This window comes from Urocitellus parryii, chromosome 15, assembly GCF_045843805.1.
Source record: "Urocitellus parryii isolate mUroPar1 chromosome 15, mUroPar1.hap1, whole genome shotgun sequence".
NCBI classification, from domain to species: domain Eukaryota; kingdom Metazoa; phylum Chordata; class Mammalia; order Rodentia; family Sciuridae; genus Urocitellus; species Urocitellus parryii.
Genome location: NC_135545.1, coordinates 47,605,303 through 47,629,972, shown reverse-complemented (window position 1 = coordinate 47,629,972; position 24,670 = coordinate 47,605,303). Strand labels below are relative to the sequence as shown.

The 24,670-nt window shown below is 38.2% G+C and overlaps 2 protein-coding genes and 1 non-coding gene across 6 annotated transcripts in view; 2 read left to right on the top strand and 1 right to left on the bottom strand.

Annotated features, from left to right (window-relative positions):
* Cog4 (component of oligomeric golgi complex 4) overlaps positions 1-546 on the bottom strand; it is a 30,549-nt gene extending 30,003 nt beyond the window's left edge. The window contains exon 1 of one of the 2 annotated variants that reach the window (XM_026399218.2): positions 385-546. In XM_026399218.2, coding sequence (XP_026255003.1) covers positions 385-543 — 159 coding nt within the window. In that variant the 5' untranslated portion in view covers positions 544-546. The remainder of the gene's footprint in view (positions 1-384) is intronic. The other variant, XM_026399219.2, reaches the window with a different exon arrangement.
* Sf3b3 (splicing factor 3b subunit 3) overlaps positions 1-24,670 on the top strand; it is a 64,029-nt gene that overhangs the window by 17,332 nt on the left and 22,027 nt on the right. The window contains exons 1-11 of one of the 3 annotated variants that reach the window (XM_026399211.2): positions 852-977; positions 3,267-3,404; positions 5,338-5,664; positions 6,334-6,506; positions 7,045-7,186; positions 8,919-9,031; positions 12,340-12,477; positions 12,981-13,084; positions 15,896-16,061; positions 16,914-17,009; positions 20,140-20,212. In XM_026399211.2, coding sequence (XP_026254996.1) covers positions 3,335-3,404; positions 5,338-5,664; positions 6,334-6,506; positions 7,045-7,186; positions 8,919-9,031; positions 12,340-12,477; positions 12,981-13,084; positions 15,896-16,061; positions 16,914-17,009; positions 20,140-20,212 — 1,402 coding nt within the window. In that variant the 5' untranslated portion in view covers positions 852-977; positions 3,267-3,334. Of the gene's footprint in view, positions 1-851; positions 978-3,266; positions 3,405-5,337; positions 5,665-6,333; positions 6,507-7,044; positions 7,187-8,918; positions 9,032-12,339; positions 12,478-12,980; positions 13,085-15,895; positions 16,062-16,913; positions 17,010-20,139; positions 20,213-24,670 lie in introns of those variants that run through there. The other 2 variants (XM_026399213.2, XM_026399212.2) reach the window with 2 other exon arrangements.
* Positions 5,976-6,054, top strand: LOC113190144 (small nucleolar RNA SNORD111). The gene has a single exon (XR_003301748.1). It is a non-coding gene; the product is annotated as a small nucleolar RNA SNORD111 (small nucleolar RNA).

The window sequence follows — 24,670 nt, the reverse complement described above, 5'->3', positions numbered from 1 at the left end:
TTTCACAATTTTAAATTGCTAGCTAATGCAATTCGTATTATGAGAACCAAAAAACGATTTGGCATATACTCTCATTCTAACTTTACCCCGGTGGAAAAACACTACAGTGGCTCTGGGCCAGGGAAATCAACGAGGTGGGTCACGGGAAGGGAACATCCATCTATCAGAAACAAAACACGTTTGAGGGCATCCGAACGAAGGAATAGACTCGACAGTTTCCCTAAATGCCCAATTATACTAATTTGGGTAGGTGCTTTTTTGTTTTTGTTGTTCTTTCCCCCAGCAAGGAAAGAGCTTCCCACAGCCCGGTTTTCCGCAAACCTATGGCTCTTATGCCCACTACCCCTGGATTCTCCCGGAAAAAGAGGAGGCTCAGCCCCCCACCTCCTCGTCGCAAAGCCGTTCGTACACAGCCTCCAGCTCCTGCAGCTCTGTCAGGGAGCGAATGAGCTCGGTGGAGATTTCGGAGCAGTGACTTCCTCCCACCCCCTCCGAAGGCGGCGGGTCCCCTGACAACTTCTGAGGGGAATCGACGTCTGCCATCTTGGTTCCCGTTTGATGCTTCCGGGTCCTTAAGGTCCCGTCCTCGTTGGCGCGCGGGGCCTTTGGGGCTGCCTACAGAAGTGCCCGACTAAATCCTGATTTTTTTTAGACTACTTAAAAGAAGTTTATTAGTTTTCTCTTCTCCTGAAAGTTACAGTCGTATGATGTGTTTAAGTAATTTTAAATGCCATGTGGAAGCAAGACGAAAGCATTTTAAAGAGCCTATCCTAAAGATAGATTCTTCAGGCGCGGGTTGGGTACCTTTTTCCGTCGCGCGCTGCCGGAAGGTCCCAGTCTTGAGGCTAATGGCGGACGCCGGCGGATTGGTGATGGCCTTGGCTTAGGCCTTCAAGGGACTTAGTATCCATCGAATACCTGCGCCATCCTTCCCTCCGTAGGGTAAAGAAGTGGCCTCACGACTTCCCTGGCCCTGGGTAATTGAAGAGCGACCACGTAGGAGGGTTCCCCGACACTTTGGCGGGAGTCTCGGACACTCTAGGCCTCAGTGGTTTGGGCAGGGGACCGGGAGTGTTAGGGGAATGCCTGGGCTGCGAAAACGACTTCTTGGGATCTTCTGATTTAGTCCGGAGTGGGAACGACTGCCGACTCATAATAAGGCTTGTAGAAATTTTCTCCTTTGAGACTCGAGAGATTTGAGAAGGAGCGGCACGTCACCCGCCATCTGGAGAATAGATGGCACCTACGAAGGCTAAGCTTGTTAAAAGCATAAATAACGGAAACAGTCGTTGGAACTAGTTAGCTGGCTTTAGTGCGTTTTGGTAGTTAGGCAACTTGTTTCGTCCTCTTCAGCCTGTTTGTCGTGTGCGATATGAGGGACTATAGTCAGTATCTTGGAGACTTGTGAGCCCAAATGCGGCGATGTTCCCTTGAAACGCGGAGGAGGATGGAGTGAGCCATCACGCCGGCTTCTTGTAGTGATCGCAGAGAGGAGATAGGCGTGGGGAGGGTTGCTGAGCTTCCCAGGTTTGGGCCGTTAATGTTTCCTGTTACGTAGTTTCTGTACTACTGGGCTGATCTGCCTTCAGAAAGTGCCTTCCTCGGTTACCCAAGATAAAAATGTAGTTGGAGAACTTCGATCCAACTACGTTTGTAGTGGATGGCATCTGTTAAAAGGAAATTGGCTAGATTCTCCTGATCAGCTACAAAGAAAGCAAGCAAGCCTGGCGGGAGCTGCTCAGGGTTTCAGAAGTGGTTCGTGGTAGTCTTCTCTTTTTCTTTTCAAACACCAATGTCTGGATTTCTGAAGACCCCTTGCTTTTGCTTCTAAGTAATTACATAGGGGAAAAGATAATTCAGTTTATTTTTTTAGTGATCTCCATGCATGCGTGTAGTTTTAGGTAATTCTGTGTGGCAGAGATACCTCAGTTTGTGCCATTTTCAGTGTCATCTGCTGAGAAGGAATCCCTTCTTTATAACTATATCACTTTAGGGAGGCCTACTTCTGGTGTTGCAGGAATTCAATTTGCTTTTAGTGTTTGATGGTGATTAGGTTCAGATGTTAAATTATAACTTCTCATCAGGCCGGGGATGTAGGTCAGTGGTAGCATGTTTGTTTGGCTGTTAATGCTTCCTTTTATATAGTTAGTATGGGTTCCATCCCCAAATCACCACCACCACCACACACACACACACACACACACACACACACACACGGGAATGCTTCTCATGTATAGAGCTATGTAAGAGATGAAAATGAAAACTATACCAAGACACCAATTTTCATCTCTTAGATTAGCAAAGGTTGAAATGTTAACATCACTTTGGCCAATTAAGGGGGAAGATGAACCCATGTGTTGCTGGACTAGTAAATTGGTTGGGTCTATTTGGAAAGGCAGTTTGGTAGTATCTATCAAAATTTCATATGTATGACCCTTTCAATCTATGACTTTTAGGAATTAATCTTAGGGATGTACTCATGCATAAATGAAACATGAAGTATTTTCTGTGTGGCAGTGATTGTAATAGTTAAGAGGTTGAAACAAGCTCAATGTTAATTAGTGGAGTATTGGCTAAATGAATTGTAATATAACCATTAAATGGAATACTTGCCACTATCAGATAAAAATGAGAAAGCCCTTTATTGCTATCTCAAAGTAGTTAAATAATAAGAAATCAGTTGTACTATAGTGTGAGTATATAAAATATAGTTCCCAACCTTATGTTAAACAAGAGAAGATAGAACAGTATAAATATATCTGTATATATGGAAGGATATAATATAATTTGATAAAATTGATTCCCCCAGGGAGAACTGGATGACTAGGGAATGGATTAGAGGGAGTTTTTTGCTGTGCTTTTTGAATTTAACCATTTGAATGTAAGCCTATTAGAATACAATTAAACATAGACCTACATAAACATTGACAGAAAAAGTAAACAAAGTTGCATTGATGGAATATATCCCAGCTTCCTCCCTTTCACCACTTGGCTTTATGATGTTAGGCAGTTGATTTAATTTCTGAGCCCCAGTGTCCTTATCTATAAAATTAGTATAAAACTGCATACTTTTTAGGATTCTTGTGAGATTGCAAGTGAAGTATATAGTGGTGCCTGGTATGTAGAAGGCACTCTTAATTATCAGTGTTGTTTTTCAATAGGCCTTATTCTACCCGTTCTGCTACCTTCAATCAGAAATTCCTGTACAAAAATATCTGTTAAAATAATAATTTCCCAGCTACTTTTTTGTTTTTATGTGTCCTTAGCTTGCTTTGACTTGACTGTTGGTGTTACCAAGTCCTAGAGTACTGAGTGGCTTAGTTTTGTTGCCATCATGTTCCTGTACAATTTGACCTTGCAGCGAGCCACTGGCATCAGCTTTGCCATTCATGGCAATTTCTCTGGTAAGTTCTCCAGCCAGTTACTATTTTTGTGAATTGAAATGAGTCATTACATATTTTGCTTATATTTTGTGGAGGAAATGTTTTCCATTTTTAAGAAGGTAATTGTTGGTAAATGTGAACAATCCAAATGTGGCTTGTAATCCATGAGATTTCTATTAAATTGAAGTGTATTATTTGTTATTTAATTCCAGACAGATTTCTTAGCTCTGTGTATGATGATTTTTCCAGAAGTGCACATTTCTTGTGCTATTTACTTGGTGCCAGGTTAATTGTATTTTGCTGTAAGACATAACAAGATGTGTAAGTCTTGATCCTTGATCCTAAATTTGATATCAGATTGGATAAAAAGAATGTCTAACTGGGCTCAGTGGCACATGCCTATAATCTCAGGATCTTGGGAGGTGGAGGCAGGAGGGTTGCAAGTTCAAAGCCAGCCTCAGCAGTTTAGGTCTCATTCATCCCGTCTCTAATAAAAACATAAAAAAAGGACTGGGGACATGGCTCCATGGTTAAGTGCCCCTGATTCAATCCTGGTCCCCCCCCCAAAAAAAATGTCTAAAGGTGTTACCAGAGAGAATAGTTAATTCAAAAGGTTTTTTTATTCTTACTTTTTAAGGGAAGGTTGTACCTTGGTATATTAAAATTTATGTGTAAGAGAAGGGGAAGTGCAATTTAGATAGAAATTGCTGCGTGTGTAGAAACAACATTTACTGATGTTTTGTTTTTGGTACTGGGGATTGAACCCATGGGTGCTTTACCATGGAGCCACATCCCCAGCCTTTTTTCACTTTTTTGAGACAGGGTCTGGTTATAAGTTGCTAAGGGCCTTTGCTGTGTTTTTGAGGTTGGCCTAAACTTAAACAATCCTCCTGTCCTTAGCTTCCCAAGTTGCTGGGATTGTAGACATGTGCCACTGCACCCAGCTCATTTGCTGATGTTACTCACAACCTAAATTGTGTCACACATAGTAAGCTGAACTCTTGGGGGATAATTTTGGAGAGATAAATTAAAAACAGATTGTGTGGGGAAAAAAGTCTTTTTTTTTTTCTTCTTTTTTACCAGGAAATGAACCCAGGGGCACTTAGCCACTGAGCTGCATCCCCAGCCTTTTTTAGTTTTTATTTTGAGGCAGGTTCTTTTGCTGAGGCTGGCCTTGAACATCCCTGCCTCAGCCTCCCAGTTGTAGGGATTATAGTTGTGTGCCACCACTCCTGGCCAATTGTGTGAAATTTTGAATATCAGATTTAAAAAAAGAAATATCAGATAGTGGAGTTACAGAAAATAAGCTACTAATGTGTATAAAAATAAAACCTTGCCATTGTAGATATGAACTTTTTTTTTTTTATACTGGGCACTTGAACCACTGAGCTACAACCCTAGCCCCCCCCTTTTTTGAGATGGGGGGCGGGGAGCTTACTAAATTGCTTAAGGCCTCACAGATTGCTGAGGCTGGCTTTGAACTTGGAATCCTGCCTCAGCCTCCCGAGTGGCTGGGATCACAGATGTGTATGCTACTATACCCAGCTTACATTTGAACATTTGTAAGTTAATTCATTAGTAATGCAGGAGGTTCATGAGTGTGTAGACAATTTTTTGAGATTCAAGTTCTTAAAGTAACTTGTGGCTGGACTTGGTGGTACACACCACTCACTGTAATCCCAGTTTGACTTGGGAGGCTGAGGCAAAAGGATCACAAGTTTGAGGCCAATCTCAGCAGCTTAGCAAGACTTTGTCTCAGAATAAGAAAATAGAAAGACTCAGAGTGTAGCTCAGTAGTAAGGCACTTTTGGGATCAATCCCCAGTACCAAACAAAAAATAAAAAACAGTGGGCCCCCCAACTTGTTTAATTTATCTTCAGTGGCATTTCAATTTAGCTAAGTTATTATTGGGCTATCTCTGGTTGTTTATGATCTTTAATTTTTGGTGATCTAGGAACCAAACAACAGGAAATTGTTGTTTCTCGTGGGAAGATCTTGGAGCTACTTCGCCCAGACCCTAACACTGGAAAAGTACATACCCTCCTCACTGTGGAAGTATTTGGTGTTATCCGGTCACTCATGGCCTTTAGGTTGACAGGTGGCACCAAGGACTACATTGTAGTTGGCAGTGACTCAGGTCGGATTGTTATCTTGGAATACCAGCCATCTAAGAATATGTTTGAGAAAATTCACCAAGAAACTTTTGGCAAAAGTGGATGTCGCCGAATTGTTCCTGGCCAGTTTTTAGCTGTGGATCCCAAAGGGCGAGCTGTTATGATTAGTGAGTGACTTGCTTTATTTACTCAAAAGAGTGCATCTTTGATTCTTATAAATGCTCGGTTTAGGATAATGATGCTGTGATCTTGGCAGTGTGCCAGTCAGTTGTTTAACCTGGGTGAAGTTGGGCATTTTATTTGAATTCAGTTACATTTCCCTTTTTTTGTTATTTCCTTTTAAAATGATAGGAAACGTCTTAAGGTACCTGTTTTACTTCTCACCTGTTGGAAACAGTTGTTTTTCAATTTATTTGTGGCAAAGACTGTAATGAAATCTTACATGTTTTTAGAAAGTGAATATGGTTGCTTTCCTCATCAGCCTGAAGTGATGATTCACATTCATGTCTCTTCTCTGATAAATTTTTGAAGGAAATTCTGTGTATCTGATCAGGCCTCTAGAGGGCAACCCTCTCTGAGCAGTCACAAAATCATGAGGTCTAATTAAAAAAAAAAATGATTTTGTTATTATTTAGTTTTCCAGTATCCTTAAATATAGGGCATATTTTTGAAGAGTTATTCAGATATTAAGATTCCCTTAGGAAGGGATGCAGAATCTTGAGTTACTATACTTGTTGACTTAATGCCGGCTGTTAAAAAGTAATCATGATGTGAATTGAGCTGTTGTGTGTCTCATTATGTGGAAATCTGGTATATTTTGTCTCCTTGAACTGTAGGTGCCATTGAGAAACAGAAGTTGGTATATATCTTGAACAGAGATGCTGCAGCCCGACTTACCATTTCATCTCCCTTGGAGGCTCACAAAGCAAACACTTTAGTATATCATGTGGTTGGAGTAGATGTAGGATTTGAAAATCCAATGTTTGCTTGTCTGGAAATGGATTATGAGGTAATGAGGACTGTGTTTTTCTCTTTGTCTTCTTTGAATTTCTTCCAGTCTCCTCATTGTCTTCCTACAATTGTTTTCTTTATTCACATTGTAAATCTGTCTTGCTAGCAGATATCCATATTCCAAATACCTTACTGAAATTCTCTGGAATGTTTCAGAGCTTAACCAGTTGACTGTATACATAGTAGCCTTTGCTTTGATTTAAACAATCTCCCTATGGGCTAAAGTATTTGTTGGGGAAAGCTGGATGAAAAAGGTGAATCCCTGTTTGGGATATTTTTTCCAAAGGAAGATGGTGAAAGGCAGAGCATATCCATCTTTGCCTTGAATAGAAGGTAGAACGTAGAGACCCAGAATTTGGAGATAGGGGTCCTTGTTCTAGCTCTATCATTATATAGTAATGTGAACTTTGTAACCTTGGCCCTCTGTTTTCTTATGTAAAATGAGGCGTTCTAATGTCTTTTCCCAGTCTACCGTACAAATTCTTTGGTTTTATGATTCTAATTGATTGATTTTATGCTACTGTACTTCTCTGTAGGAAGCAGACAATGATCCAACAGGGGAAGCAGCAGCAAATACTCAGCAGACACTTACTTTCTATGAACTAGACCTTGGTTTAAATCATGTGGTCCGAAAATACAGTGAACCTTTGGAGGAACATGGCAACTTCCTTATAACAGGTACTTTTCTTGCAGAGCTGCTCTGTCCCTTTTATTTGATCCATTTGATGCCCAAACTTAGTGAGGTTTGAAAAGTAATTTATTTGTAGTAAACTTGAGTACCTTTTCTATGTTTCGTTGAGGGTAGAAATTAGTACAGTGATAAAAAGAAAAAGTATTGTTGGAGAGAAGTATCTAGCTCCTTAGTAGCTTTCATAATCTAATGGGAGTGGGGAGGAAAGGACACAGCTTGAAATATTGATTACTACTAGTTGCTGTGATAATTTGATTGTCGTCAGTTTTTCCTTTTCACCCAAACGTATTTTGAAAGGACAGATAAAATGAACAAACTCAACAAGGCAAAGCTCTGTGTCTGAATTTGAAAACTAAAATGCATAGGAAGATTTTGAAAACTAAAATCAGTTACAAAACTGATCCAAAAAAAGAAAAGACTAACATCCATTAATAAAATTAGAGCTATTGTCAGGAATATTTCCTTCAAAAAATTTCAGGGAACTCTTAGTATCTTGTAGAAAGTTATATATTCCTACTTTTATCACTTGCTGTAACATATTACCACATCTCTCACTTATGAGAACTTTGGTTTTTTTTTTTTTTTTTTTTGGTGCTGGGGGTTGAACCCAGAAACCTCCAGCATGCCAGGCAAACACTCTACCACTGAGCTATACCCCAAGCTCCATTCAACAAGTTTTTATTGGCGCTTAATCAGTCAGTATGTGCCAAGTCAGATTACTGGGTCCTGGGACTGTAGTGGTGAAAATTGGATGTGGTATTTCCCTTCCTATAGGATTGAGTCTAGTGGTAAATACAACAACAACAACAAAAAATTGCCAGATTTTGTGCCTGTTGTCATGATAACGTAGAGGAGTGGGTCCCTGACCTAGGGAATGGGAGGGAATGTGTAAGAGAAAGCTTTCTGAAGAACTTGAGCTAAGACCTGAAGAGTAGGTCTGAACTGAGATCTGAGGGAGTTTCTGTTGCAGCATTCACCAAGAACACACTTTAAGAATGGAAAGCTTATTGGGATTGGGTTATTAGAGTTAAAGGGCTGGGAGAGGGATAGTGGTGAAGTGGTATTTTCTGAAGTATTTCAAGCAGGGGAATAATATTTCAAGCTCAGGAGGACATCTAATAAAGATGGACAGTTTAGAAAGATAACTGCTTACATTTTGCCTAATAGAATAGAGGATATTAACACTGTAAGCCCGAAAACTGACAGGGAGTTCTTTCACTAACAGATATTAGCAGCATGAGAGCTACTAAGGAGGTAGAATCAGTAAGGCTGTGAAAGGGAAGAGAACTACAGGATGACACCCAGGTTTCTGGAATAGTCTTTTGTTCAGTGGTGGCAATCTCAGGTAGAGAACCCAGGAAGTGAAATAGGTTTGGGAAGGAAATTAAGTTTATTTATGAGCATGCTGTACTTTTGAAGTACTGTGGGATTTCCATATCCAGTAGTTAATTATATTATAGATCTAAATATGAGTACTGAATTCTAGGTTTGAATATAGAAATTTAGATGCATTATTAAGGCTAAGATCAACCAAATCTTTCACATAAACCCAAACTGCTCCATCCTTATCTAGTATGTTCATAAGGGAGAAACACTTGGAATGTTTCTCTGCTTCAAGTATACTGTCATCATCAAGCTGTGAAGGAGAGAAACAGTTGAAAGTGAAAGTAATTCGTGGGTAAATCAAATAACTGCTAAGTTTTATTTTTTTCTTGACAGTTCCAGGAGGATCAGATGGTCCAAGTGGAGTGTTGATCTGCTCTGAGAACTATATCACCTACAAGAACTTTGGTGACCAACCGGATATACGGTGTCCAATTCCCAGGAGACGGGTAAGGCCTTTGTTTACCATAAGAAGAAAGATTATTTGTGAAATGAATTCAGCTTTTAAGACTGCAGTGTAGTCTCTTAGTTTATATCCTATCAAGTTTTAAGTTTTTTTTGTGTGTGTGTGTTTTTTTTTTTTCAGTTGGACATGATATCTTTATTTATTTTTACGTGGTGCTGAGGATCGAACTCAGGGTCTTGCACATTCTAGGCGAGTGCTCTACTGCTGAGCCACAATCCCAGCCCTTGTAAATGTTATTTTTAATAAAGCTGGTAACAAGTTTCAGTAAAAGCAAAACATTGTTTGAAGGGTAGGAAAAAAATTAAATGTTTTTTTCAGAGGAATCTGTGGGTAATTGTAAATTTGAAATTCCTGAAAATTTCTAGTTTGAAAAATCCAAACATTTGTTGGAAATAGATTATCTTTTGTTCTGTTTCTGTCCCCCCCCCAACATTTTATTTTGAAAAACTCCCAACATATAGAATATTTTAAAACAGTAGAACAACCAGATGCAGTAGTGTATGCCTGTAATCCCAATGACTTCTGAGGTGTTACAAGCCAGCCTCTTAAATAACTTAGTGAGGCTCTGTCTCAGAAGAAAAATAAATAAAGAGGGCTTGGGATACAACCCAATGTTAAGTGCCCATGGATTTAATGTACCAAAACAAAACAAAAAACAAAAACCAAAAGAACAGTGAATTCCCATATGTCCTTCATTAGATTCACTAATTACTAATACCTTAACTACATTTACCTTTTCTTATGATATATCTATACACCTTTTCTTATGATATGTGCACTTTTTCCAGGCTAACCTATTTGAAAATAAGTTGCAGGTGTCATGACACTTAATTCCAAATATAGTCTTCGAGGATGTGTCTTCTGAAAACAGACATTGTCTTATATAACCACAGTGCTAATATCACATCCAAGAAATTTTAATATTTTCGTGTAATACAGTTAGCTTAGGTATAGTACATATTCAGATTTCCTTTGTTCTAAAATGTCCCCTTCATAATTTGCCTTTACTCTTTTTAAACTTAGGACATTTTCTCTCACCTTTGTTTTGGTTTTTTATGATAATTACATTTTTGTGAATCTTGGCTAATTTTCTTTTATTATTTTTTTATTTATATATGACATTGGAATGTATTACAATTCTTATTACACAGTTTTTCATATCTCTGGTTGTATGCAAAGTATATTCACAGCAATTTGTGTCTTCATACCTGTTCTTTGGATAATAATGATCCTCACATTCCACCATCATTAATAACCTCATGCCCCCTCCATTCCCCTCCAGCCCCTCTGCCCTACCTAGAGTGCATTTATTCCTTCCATGCTCCCTCTCCCTATCCCACTATGAATCAGGTTCCTTATATCAAAGAAAACATTCAGCATTTGGTTTTTTGGGATTGGCTAACTTCACTTAGCATTGTCTTCTCCAATTCCATCCATTTACCTGCTAATGCCATGATTTTATTCTCTTTTATTGCTGAGTAATATTCCATTGTGTATATATACCACATTTTTTTTTTATCCATTCTTCTACTGAAGGGCATCTAGGTTGGTTCCACAGTTTAGCTATTGTGAATTGTGCTGCTATAAACATTGATGTGTAGTTAAGTCCTTTGAGAATAGACCAAGGAGAGGGATAGCTGGGTCAAATGGTGGTTCCTTTCCCAGTTTTCCAAGAAATCTTCATACTGCTTTCCATATTGGCTGCACCAATTTGCAGTCCCACCAGCAGTCTATGAGTGTACCTTTTCCCCCACATCCTCACCAACACTTACTGTTGTTTATCTTCATAATAGCGGCCATTTTGACTGGAGTGAGATGAAATGTTAGAGTGGTTTTGATTTGCATTTCTCCAACTGCTAGTGATGATGAACATTTTTTTATATATTTGTTGATTGATTGTGTATCCTCTTCTGAGGAGTGTCTGTTCAGGTCCTTGGTCCATTTATTGATTTGGTTATTTGTTTTTTTGGTGCTTAGCTATTTGAGTTCTTTATATACCCTAGAGATTAGTGCTGTATCTGATGTGTGAGGGGTAAAAATTTGCTCCCAAGATGTAGGCTCTCTATTCACTCAGATTGTTTCTTTTGCTAAGAAACTTTTTAGTTTGAGTCCATTTCATTTATTGATTGTTGATTTTAATTCTTGGGCCACAGGAGTCTTACTAAGGAAGTTGGGGCCTAATCTCACATGGTGGAGATTAGGGCATACTTTTTCTTCTATAAGGGATACACATAGGAAAAGAAGAACTCAAATTGGCTAATTTTCTTAAAGTTTGTCCCTTATTCTATTTTTTTTAAATGATTATATTCAGGCTAATATTTTTGCTAGGGTTATTATATAGATGGTGATGTTTATTTCTCACTGCGTCACATTATGCCTACATAATATTGGATTGTCTCATTGTTCATGCCAAATTGATCGCTTAATTAAGGTGGTATCCACCCACTCTCTTCCTAATGGTACCTTTTTTTTCCTGTAATTAGTATGGAATCTGGTGGTGGTCTTTGAGATCTTTTCCCTGTGGGGAAAACCCAGGGTGCTCTACCACTGAGCTACATCCCCAGTTCTTTTATTTTTAATGTCGAGACAGGGTCTTGCTAAGTTGCTGGAGTTTTGATCTTGAACTTATGATCTTTTCAATCCTCCTTCCTCAACCTTTTTATCTTTTCATCCTGTGGTTTTGTTATTGATCTTTCTCCTGGATCAGTTATTAAATTCTCTCTCCTTACCCCTGAAAAGAAATTTAATCTTCATCAGTCATGGAAAGTTAGTTGCTCTTATATTTAGTGAGCACCTGCCTATCTCAGACACTATGCTTGCTTTGAGGCAACAAAGAAGTATAAAACTTCACAAAGAGTTTATTCTAAGAAATACAAAATGTTGGAGACATAAATAAAGCAAATCAAAACCAAAAACCCAGCTGTGCATGGGGTCATAGGCCTATAATCCTAGCTACCTGGGAGGCTCAGGCTGGAGGACTGTAAGTTTGAGACCGACCTCAGCAACTTAGCCACACTTGGTAAGAGTAGGTTGCTGAGTTCCAAAAATAAGAAGTAGGGCTGGGGATGTGGCTCAAGCGGTAGCGCGCTCGCCTTGCATGCGTGCGGCCCGGGTTCGATCCTCAGCACCACATACCAACAAAGATGTTGTGTCCGCCGAGAACTAAAAAATAAATATTAAAAATTCTCTCTCTCTCTCTCTCTCTCTCTCTCTCTCCTCTCTCACTCTCTCTTAAAAAAAAAAAAATAAGAAGTAGCCATTTCTAACATATTGTGTGCTTGACTTTGCTAGAATGACCTGGATGATCCTGAAAGAGGAATGATTTTCGTTTGTTCTGCCACCCATAAGACCAAATCAATGTTCTTCTTTTTGGCCCAAACTGAGCAGGGTGATATCTTCAAGATCACTTTGGAAACAGATGAAGATATGGTGAGTAGACCATTGGTAGAGGGGGGAAAATGAAACAAAACAATAAATACACTTGTAATTTTTTTGATGAAAGTTTGTACATTTTATTTTAATGTAATTAGATAACCTCATTATAAAATCCTATGTGTATATATTTAAGGTTTATAAAGCTTTACAAACCATTTATTCATTGTAGCTGCTCTCTTGAAATGAGGTGGGTAAGATAGTATTTTACAAGTTAAAAAGTTGGAAATTTAGGATACCTTAGGCTTGTATATGAATGTATATGAATGTTTTCCTACTCTAGTAAGTAAGTACCTGGTCTAGTGTGTAATGAGATTGGGCAGTGTCACTTTAAACAAAAATCATGGCTGGCTTTTGAGCTGTAGCTTGTTCATTCCTGGTTAGATACTGGAGACGGTATTTTATTTGCTACTCAGCTTATGCTGTTTTATAGTAGTATTAGACTTCTATGCCAAACTTCACTTGCCTATACAGTAGAATCTTTTTTTCTTTTACTCCAGGTAACTGAGATCCGGCTGAAGTATTTTGATACTGTGCCTGTTGCTGCTGCCATGTGTGTGTTGAAAACAGGCTTCCTTTTTGTAGCATCAGAATTTGGAAACCAGTGAGTAATCCTTTTATTAACTTGGTTTGCCTTGGTTACTATAAAAATTGTCAGGAGGGAGGTGTATATCAAGGTTGTGGAACTTTTCACAAGAGTATTTTAATTTTTATTTTATTTGGTTTTATTAGAATATTTGAGGTTTTTTTGTGTGTGTGTGTGTGCAAGGGATTGAACCCCAGAGTGTGTAACTACTATGTGTGGATCCACCACATCCTCTGCCTTTTTTCATTTTTTTATTTTGAGATAGGGTCTTGGTAAGTTACAGAGGCTGACTTTGAACTTTTGATCCTCCTGCCGCAGCTTCCTGAGCCTCTGGGATTATAGTTGTGTATCACCACACCTAAGGATTGCCCTCCTTTCCTCTTTACATTTATTCTGTTTGCTTCTTTACTTTGATGGCTTCAATCAGTACTTAATCAGTGTTTACAGAAATATCTTTAAAAGTCACATCTTTTCTGAGCTTTTTGTTGTATATTACATTGAATATTTATTGAATTACTTAACTAAGTGAGGGATTTTGTTGGGGAGAGTACTAGAGATTGAACTCAGGGGTGCTTTACCATTGAGCTCTATCCCTAATCCTTTTAATGTTTTATTTTGAGTTATGGGCTCACTGTTACTGAGGGTTTACCCTTTCATTTGGAATTCTTTTTCTTTATTTATGTTTATGTGGTGCTGAGGATCAAATCCAGGGCCTCACCCATGCCAGGCAAGCTCACTTCCACTAAGCTTTAACCCTAGCCCCCTCATTTGGATATTTTTGATCTGTTGGTTGACTCTAAAGATGCAGGGAACCCATGGGTGGAGGGGTTAACTGTACCATTTCACTTTTCACATTTGGCCTGTTAATGTTTTCATCCATTTCCAAGTTTTTACTTTTTTTTTTTTTATTTTTAGCTGTAGATGGACACAATATTTTATTTATTTGTGGTGCTGAGAATTGAACCCAGTGCCTCGCACATGCTAGGCAAGTGCTCTACCACTGAGCTACAACTCCAGCCCAAGGTTTTACTTTTTTGTGCAAGAAATATTTATTGTAGAAGTGAGGATGAGTATACAAACATTGCTTTTAATCCTTTAATCCACAGGTAACATTTTTCTATATCCTCTGTGTGTGTTCAATTTAGATATTTTTACATGATGTCACCACGTATTATGTACCATTTTATAACTTTTTCCCTGTCCCCTGGTGGTACTGAGGATTGAACCAGGGCCTTGCAAATGCAGGCAAGCTTTCTACCACTGGACTAACTACATCCTCAGGCTTTTTTTTTAAAGAGTGAGAGAGGGGGGAGAGAGAGAGAGAGAGAGAGAGAGAATTTTTAATATTTATTTTTTAGTTCTCGGCGGACACAACATCTTTTGTTGGTATGTGGTGCTGAGGATCGAACCCGGGCCGCACGCATACCAGGCGAGCTCGCTACTGCTTGAGCCACATCCCCAGCCCCCTCAGGCATTTTTATTTTGAGATAGAGTCTTGCTGAGTTGCCCAAGCTGGCCTCAAACTTGAAATCCTCCTGACTCATGAGTAGCTTGGATTGTAAGTGTGCACATCAAGTCCAGCTAATCATTTTTTAATTGTTCAAATTCACTGATATTAATTTTATTTTACAATGCTATGCAACCTTTATTTTCTTTCCAAAATTTCCTTATCACCCAAGACAGAAATTCTGTGCCTGTTAACCAATAAATTCATGTTCCCCTTCCTCCAACCCCTGGTAACTTTTTTTTTTTTTAGTTGTAGATGGACACAATACCTTTATTTTATTTGTTTATTTTTTTATATGGTGATGAGGATTGAACCCTCATGCTAGGCAAGCGCTCTACCACTGAGCCACAACCACAGCCCTCTTATTGGGTTTTGTAGGTATTTAATAAGAATACTTCTGCCAAGCACTTAAGTATTTGGTGACGGGGGTGGGGGTGGTGGTGGGGTGGTGTGGGGGGGATACTAGGGATTAAACCCAGAGCCATTTTATGACTGAGCTACATCCCCAACCCTTTTTGTTTTTTATTTTTGAGACAGGGTTGCTTAGAGCCTCGTTAAATTGCTGAGGCTGGCCTCAAACTCTTAATCTTTCTGCTTCAGCTTCCCCAGCTCTGGAATTATAGGTGCACACCACCTCACCCAGCTAGCGCTAAGTACTTTTGTGTTGTAACCATTTAGTAAATGTTGATTATTACCATACCTGTTAATTTATTCTAGTAATGTGGAAAGTTTTGGAAAATGATGAAAAAAGCAAATAACCCACTATTGTATTATCCCAGAACAGTTTAACATTTTGCTATATTTATTTGCATATTTTTTATTTCTAGTATTTACATTTAATTTTAAAGACTGGTCTCATTCTTTTTTCACTTAAAGTTTTCATTTTTTGTTTATTACAGAAATTTTCTTATGCAGGAGAGAATAGTATAATGTACCTATTGTGCCCATCACTCAGTTTCAGCCCAGATTCTTAACCAGTCTTGTTTTATTTATACCTTGGGGAAATTCTGTTCTTTAGCTTTGAAATTAATTCCAGATAGCATACTTTAACATTACACTTGAGGCTAGGGCTGTAGTTCAGTGGCTGAGCGCTCGCCTCACGTGCTTGAGGCTCTGGGTTCGATCCTCAGCACCACATACAAATATAAATAAATAAAGATATTGTGTCCATCTACAACTAAAAAAGTTTTAAAAAACCACATTACACCTACAAGCAATAACAGTGATTTTTTTTAGTATAATTAAATAGCACTAGCTATTTATATGATAATCAGACATTGTCTTGAGTCTTTTAACTAAAGTCTTTCTTTCTATCTTCCTAGTTACTTATATCAAATTGCACATCTTGGAGATGATGATGAAGAACCTGAGTTTTCATCTGCTATGCCTCTGGAAGAAGGAGATACATTCTTCTTTCAGCCAAGACCACTCAAAAACCTTGTATTGGTGGATGAACTGGACAGCCTTTCTCCCATTCTATTTTGCCAGGTGTGGGCCTTTCCAATTACCTCCATGATGCACAATGCTAGCCATCTGATTTGAATATCAAGTGTAATAAGTTTAAAGTTTTCTTTAAGTTAAATTAAGGTGTAGTCTAAGAACCATATAACTATGGAATCAATATATAAAGGTGAAGCAGTTAACGATAGGTTTAGGAACTGAAAACTATTAATAAATCTTCAGGGTTTTTTTTTTGTTGTTGTTGTTTGTTTTTGGGTACTGGGGATTGAACTCAGGGTTACTTAACCACTAAGCCACATCCCCAGCCCTTTTTTGTATTATATTTAGAGACAGGGTCTTACTGAGTTACTTAGGTTCTCGCTAAGTTGCTGAGGTGGTCTTTGAACTCCTCATTCTGCCCCAGCCTCCCGAGTTGCTGGGATCATAGTAGTGCGCCACCACTCCCAGCTTTATTTTTTAGTAAATCTTTTTCGAACCCAGGCCGAATGCATGCCAAGCGAGCGCGCTACTGCTTGAGCCACATCCCCAGCCCTTCCCCTTTTAAAAATATTTTTGTCTAGTTGTAGATGGACACAATACCTTTGTATTTATTTTTATGTGGTGCTGAGTAGCAAACCCAGTGCCTCACACATGCTAGGCAAGCACTCTACCACTGAGCTGCAACCCCAGCCCCTGCCAAGTCCCCTTTTAACTTGTGAATTGATGTAACCCTTTTTTAGTTTTGGAAAAATTTGCTGCTTAAAAATAGTTTACTTTTTGGAACATGGGGGCTTTTTTTCTCTTTATATTCCGGGGTCAGTAGAAGTTTGTCCCTCTAAGAATGACAATTGTGTTTGAAAACTTAGCATAAGTAGACATTTTTTCCCTTGTTCTCTGCAGATAGCTGATCTGGCCAATGAAGATACTCCACAGTTGTATGTGGCCTGTGGTAGAGGACCTCGGTCATCTCTAAGAGTCTTAAGGCATGGACTTGAGGTAAGATGGCAATTTCTAGATTCTCAGCAGTGTTTGAAGGAAAGCATGGGCAAAGCAGTTTATGGGATTACTTTGATGAAGTCATAAGTACATATGATGTTTGAATGGGGGAAAATGTTTTTTCATATTTTCCTAAAGTTTAGAGTGTCTACATTACCTGGTTCTTAGACTTGGTAGTAGAGACTAGAAAACCTGCATGGAATTTTTTTCTTCTAGTTTTTATTAAAAGGTTTTGTTTTGTTTTGTGCTTTTTCTTTTGTCTTTGTTGGTGCTATGGATTCAACCCAGGGGCACTGAACCATATCCCCAGCCCTTGTTTATTTTGAGACAGGGTCTTGCTAAGTTGCTTAGGGCCTCATTAAGTTGCTGAGGCTGGCTTTGAACTTGAGATTCTCCTGCTTCAGCCTCCCAAACCTGGGATCATAGGCATGCACCACCATGCCTGGCTTTTATTCAAAGTTTTGATTTTGATTTTTTTGGGGGGATCGTGCTGGATTTGAACACTCATCATCACTGAGCTGCATCGTTAACCCCTGTTATCATTAAATTTATTCTTTGTTACTGTATGCTCTTAAGTTATATTGTTTTTTTATGTTTCTGCAGTATTTCACCAAAGTGAATAGATTAGAATTTTAAAAAATAAGTTATTTATTGATGGATCTTTAGGGATATGGATTCTGAGAATTAACTTCTCAAATCCCATGTCTTATCATTGTCCTGGTGTTAATTATAGCAAGAGCCCTGGAATTGCTCTTGTTTGAAGAAAAATAAACTTTCTTATGACAGTTTGATTTCAGAGCCTGTAGTCAGTGAACTACTGCTCTCAAGAGGTCTCCTGCCTTTTATACATTTTTATTGCAATACAACTGAGATAACTTTGGTTTTGACTTCTGGCTCTTTCACTTAATGGCTGTAATTAAGCTTTTGTATCTTCTGTAAAGGGGATTAATAATGGTACTTACTTTAGAGAATTGTTGTGAATTAAATGAGATGATGCATGCAAAGCACTTAGTTTAAGACAGTATCCTATAGAAAATGTTACCTATTAGCAATGTTATTTCAGGTTTTTGTTTGTTTGTTTGTTTGGTAGTGGGTAGTTGAACCCAGGGCCTCATACATGCTAGATGCTAGGAAAGCTCTCTATCACCAATCTAGCCACCCCCCTAACCCCAACCCACCTTTTTTTGTTATTTTATTTTGTGACAGAGTCTCATCAAGTTGCTCAAGTTGGCCTTGAACTTGAGATCCTCCTGTCCCAGCTTGCTGAATAGTTGGGATTACAGACATGCTAAATTTGAAAATTTTTTTTTGACTGCCAAAATGTTCATCAGTCCACCATTTTCAATGACCTTGACCCAATTTAGAGCCTTGACCCAATTTAGAGCCATATCTCTTGATTACCTACTCACTGTTCACTGAATCCTCGTGAGCCACTGATGAAAACTAGCACTTTCCATAAAAAACGGCACATATGCATTAACAGGAATTTTTGTGTATTGTTTAAGAAATTAAGGACTCAATTAAAATTTGTTTTTTAATTTTTTGCCTCCCACACTTTGACTTTATATGCAGATCTTTGTTACATATAAAAATATTTTTAAATTGTTGAACATTGCTTTGTTCCTGTGTTTTGTTATGTCTTATTCTGTGAATAGATTAGGGACTCAATTGAGTAAGGTGACCTATCAGTTTTACATTTGGTATTCATTATAGCATGCTTAACATTTTTTTTATTGGTTATTTTTAGTTATACATGATAGTAGAATCAATTTTGACATACTTCTAAAAGCATGGAATATATCTTGTTGTAATTTAGTCCCCAATATCTTTCCTTCCTCTTCCCTTCCTCACTCCCCGCTCTCTTCATTCTATTTCTGCCATTTACCACAGTTATTTATTTTTTAAAAATTACTGTCTTGGGGCTGTAGCTGTAGCTCAGTTTTAGAGTGCTTGCCTCGCATGTGTGAGGAACCTCAACACCACATAAAAATAAATGAATAAAGATATTATGTCTGTCTACAACCACAATAATTAAAAAATTGTAGTCATACATGATGGTGAGATTCACTATGTGTACATACATGTGTGTACATACATGTATGTACATAGGAAAGTCAGATTTAATCCACTGTCATTCCTTTTCCCATTCTCCCTCCCTTCCTTCATTCCCCTTTGTCTACTCCACTGAAATTCTATCCCTGCACCCTTGGGTACTTATTTTTATTGATGATGAAATTCTGAAGTCTACTTTGTTGTCTCTGGATCATTTAAAAACAATAAACTTATTTTAGAATGATTTTACTTTTACATATAAATTGCAAGGATATTATAGCCAGTTTCCCCTCTACATCATTTTAGTTTATCTGGGATATTTCATCATGTTTGAGAATGTATATGACATTTGAGTCTAGTATGAAAGACAAAACAGTTACTGCCCTAAGGTGGTGATTGATTTCTATGAGGGAGAGATGATTGCCAGATAAGAAGGTAAGGGAATAATTTCTCTAAAGAAGTAGTATTTGAATGGGTTCATAGAGAGATGGTATTTGGCCTTATGGGAGCTAGGGAAAGAAAAGAGGTGCTAATTTAGGTGGCCTTGGCCTCTTTCATTCCCAATGGTTATTGCCATTCCAAAGGAAGAATGTTGTTTTGGCTGTAACAACTGTATTCTCTTAAGACATTCTGTGACTTTTTGCTAAAGTATGTCATTGGGACTGCTATTTTAGTGTTTTTTTTTTTTTTGTACCAGGGATTGAATGAACCCAGTAGTGCTTAAACACTGAGCCACATCCCCAGCCCTTTTGTATATTTTATTAAGAGATAGGATCTTGCTAAGCTGCTTATAAGGGGCCTCACTAAATTTCTGAGACTGGTTTTGAACTCGTGATCCTCCTACCTCAACCTCCTGAGTTGTAGGGATTACAGTTGTGTACCACTGTGCCCAGCTGACTACTAGCATTTCTAACCTTTTTGACCTTAGATTCTTTTCCTCACTGGATGTTCCCATCCTTTTAATCTAGTGCACAGTGTGAACACTTCTTTTGCTTTTTAGGACCTTATTATTTAGCATAGTAAGCAAGTAGCTGAGTTCCATGCTCACTGGATCTGTACTTGCCTCCTTTCCTGTCAGGTGTCGGAAATGGCTGTTTCTGAGCTACCTGGTAACCCCAATGCTGTCTGGACAGTACGTCGGCACATTGAAGGTAAGCATCCCTTTCTCAGTAGTCAAAATTAGGGCCTGGGAGGCACTGACATAGAAGACTTAAGAGACTTCATTTATAATATTTCTATATAATCTCATTTAGTATCTTATACCAGAAACTTTTGACCCAATACCTAATTTTTGAAGCTCTTCCAGTTAGTTTGCCTTCATCTACTACTGTTTGTGCAAGTGGGTAAGGGGACATAGGGCAGCTGTTGGTTTTAGTTATGTAAACATTTTAGTATCATAGTTTTCATGAGTTTTTTTTTTTTTAATAAAGGCATTGGTTCCATCTCTATAAGAGGTGTGAGTTGAGGAAAAGTTGTTGCTTATTCATTTTTCGTCAGCTGTGCTTATTGTGCTGAAACCACAGTGAAATTCAAGGTGGTATTCTAGAAATTGAGATATTTGGGGAAGTTGTTAGTTGGTTAGTTCTACTTGTGCTTAAGGAAAGCAGAGATTGGTTGATAAAAATCAGAACATTAGAGTGAGTGGAAAAGAAGGAGTAGGGAAGCAGAGGAAGTTGAGTTCCTAGGTTAAAGTGGTTACCTCATCCTAAAACCTTAAAAGTAATGTGAAAATGCATGGAACTCCAGTAGCAGGGAAGTCTCATCACAACTGGATTTCAGCCCCACAGAAGTAGAACTCACTTATTTTTCCCTTTGGTTCACTTTGGAGCTCTGGGTCATTTTCCTCTTTTCCCTCAGGAATGTGGGCCTGGTGAGTAAGGTCACCCTGGCCAGCAGACAGAGCTTTTTCTAGAAAACAGCTGTAATTCTGCTTCAAGTTAGATGTTCTAGTTGTATGGAATAAGTTTAAGAGAGCTGGGAAATGTGTAGGAGGTAAATCTCTTTCTGTTAGATTACTGCACACTTTTGTAGATTTTGTTTTCATTTTATCTGTTGGAATCATATTGAGTTGAAAGGGGAAATAAAAAATGGGGGATTCTAGGCCCATTTTAGCTGGGAAAATAATTACTGGATAATTGTTTTTAAAAGATTTCTGTGTTTTATAAATGTTTATATGAAGAAGTTGGTTGGTATTGATGTCCCTTTGTTTGGTGGCTTGTTGATATCATGGCTCTTTAAAATTGTCTAGACTATTTGAATTAGAAAGATACTTTTAGATAAAACCTAGTATGCCCCCTCATTTTCCTTAAACTTTTTGGATGAATTTTTAAACCAGATTTAGATTTACAGAAAAGTTACTTCTCATTTTATGAAGGAGGCAGAAAGTCCCAAGGGTTAACTCTCAAGATAACAATAGGAGCAGAAATGGGTCCTGAATTCTAGACCAGTTCTCATTTTGATCAACACTGGTGGGAGTATATGGATGATGATGATGATGATGATTTTGGTACTAGGGATTGAATTCAGGGACACTCAGCCACTGGGCCACATCCCCAGCCCTATTTTGTGTTTTATTTAGAGACAGGGTCTCACTGAGTTGCTTAGTGCCTCATCATTGCTGAGGCTGGCTTTGAACCCAGGTCCTCTAGTCTCAGCCTCCTGAGCCGCTGGGATTACAGGCATGCGCCTCCACACCCTGCCGAGTATGTGGATCTTGCTAGTTTCTTTTAGGATAAGTTCTGTAGTTTTATCCTATGGTCATTTTAAGATCCTACCATATGTTTAGAGTAATTAACATGGAATTCCTGCCTCAAAGGACTTTCTGTCTATAAATGACAATGAGGGAGCTGGGGTAGCTCAGTGGTAGAGTATTTGTCTAGCATCTGCAATACCCTAGGTTCAATATCCAGCACTACAAAAAATAAAATATAAAAGAAAACAAGTAAGCAAAACCATTGTATGCTTTGATTTATGATAGGCACAGCGGTGTTGCCAGAAGGGGTTAGAGGAGAGGGAATGGTTGTGTGTTTGAGATTATGAAAAGTTTGTGAAGAGAAAATATTTGCTAAGTTAGTGATAAGTAGTATATTGTATGATGGAACTTGAATTTCCTCTTCTATTAAATCTCAAAGCCCTGGGAAAGACTATTTTCTGCTAAATTTTGCTCTTTAGATACTATAATTTGGACAGTCACCCACAGAAATAGGTCAGGTTCTCTTTCTTCATTTTCTTTCCAGATATCCCAACTTACTATTGAGCATTCCTCTGTCCACACATGCTGCAGTCTTCAGGCAAATACTAACCTTGGCTGGTACTTGGTGATGCATACTACCAATACCAAGCCTTTTTTTCTCTTCCACAGGTGGCTGGTGAAGGTGCTGATCACCACAGGTGTGTACCTACTGCTAGGGTCTACTCTGGGGCCTTATAGTTTAACTAGGGAGAGGGACCTGCATAAAATATTGAGGCTGCCCTAATGATGTCTCTCAGTGTAACTTTGCAGTTGGGTGTTGATGTGCATTATAATGATGTACACCCATTTGCTTGTGTATCAGCTGGTTTGAGGCAGGAATCAATTTCTCCACTTTCCCCCACAGATTTTGGAAAACTTAACTAATTTGTCATTTGATAAACTGACTAAGGCTGTAGCTAGTAAATTGTAGCTTCACACTCTGTCTTGGAGTTGACCATTTCAGATGTACACTGAAAAATTAGGATCTGGAGAGTATATTCAGGTCTGTGCTAAGACAAGATAAATACCAAGTACTTTGAGTATAGTGAAATTGAAATCATCTGGATGGCTCTCTCTTTATCCTTGAGAGTGAACTGCTTGTTAACCCTTAAATCCTTAAGGCAAGGGAGTAGAATGAAGCATTTCCTTCTGTAGGATGTTTCAGCAGCATTAAGACAGACAGAAGTCCTACTGAACTGAGACCTAAAGACATGTTTTCATATCCTAGGACGTTCTTCACTGAGATATGAAATAACATTCTTCATGAAATTTGAAACTCCTAGAAAAAGGCAACGTGGATATTTATAGTTCCTAAGTCATTTAACTTATAATTAAAAGGTTGGCTTTGTACTGAATACCAACTTTTAATCTGTAATCTCCCTAGGACATAAAAGACTATCTGCTATGCTGCAGGTCTTTCTAAGCTGGAGATTGGAAAGGGTAGAAGTAACAGTGTACTTGGTATTCACAGGATAATAGATATTTTGAGGAAATTTGTGATGAAAAGCATCTTTTAGACATCCAGTCATTGCTTTTCTACCTGAACTGTCAAGCCAAAGTATGACCCTGTTTAAATTGACTGAGCATTTTCTTATGTCTGAGCAATCTGGTACTTTGGTTAGAGGTAAAAGTACAAACCCAGGCATGCCTTCTCCTTCTTACCTCCCATTCTTTTGCATGTGAGTCAAAAGTTGTATGGTCTAGCTTCTGGAATCCTATTTTTTCCCCTTTGTTCAAGCAAAAGACTGCAAATTATTGCCTGTTAGAATTGGCTTTAATTTCTTCTGACATAGCTTTTAAGATATTGTTTTAGTAATTACATGACAGAAATTTTCAGTCAAAACTAAGAGCTGTATTAAAATTTCCAAGCTTAGAGTCATGTGGAGATTGGTTTGGTTTTGTTGAAAACAATTAAGACCTCTACTTCAGGAACACCTCTAACGTTTTTCATTTTATGATCATGAATAATGCCTAGTCTTTTAAAACTGTTTTATAAGATGTTCCCAAAGCTTTTGATATATGTTGATAATAATATCAAAATAACCAAAAACCTAGTATCAGCTGTGTGCAGTGGCACACACCTGTAATCCCAGCTACTTGGGAGACTGATGCAAAAGGATTACAAGTTCGAAGTCAGCCTGGGCAATTTAGTGAGACCCTGACTCAAAATTTAAAAAAATAATAATTATATAAGTTTTTTATTTATTTATTTTGTTTTTTTAAAAAAATATTCATTTATTTTTAGTTGTCAATGAGACTTTCATTTTATTATTTATTAATTTATATATATGTGGTAAACACTCTACCACTGAGCTACAACCTAGCTCCTCAAAATAAAATTTTAAATAGGGGGTGGCATTGTAGTTTAGTGTAGAGCACTTGCCTAGCATGTATGAGAAATATAAATTTTTCCCATACTGGGGTTCAGTCCCCAGTATGGGGAAAAACAAAACAACAACAACAAAAAAACCAAGTGACTTCTTCACTAGTATTTATGATTTGGAAATTGAACCTGTACCCTGTGGATTCTTGGTCTAGGCAGTAAAACATGCATTGGGAAGGGTTTTTGATCCCTGGTTTTCAGCTACTATAGTACACATACTATTATTAGCTGAAACAGAAATTTTGCCAAAAAGTACTCTCCCTTACAATGTGAAGCAGCCTCAAAATTATTTCTTTTATAATGTGGTGTTTGCCAGCCCCTAGATTGATTTTATTAAAGTCCTGCTAATAGGTCAGAACACTACTGTGGGCTATATAAATGATGTATCTTCACCTGACCCTTCCTATAAAGAACGCTGATTCTGCTGAACTAATCTAGTAACTTTAGTTTATCTGAAACTCAACTTAGAGCAGTCAAAACCAAAAATGTGTCATG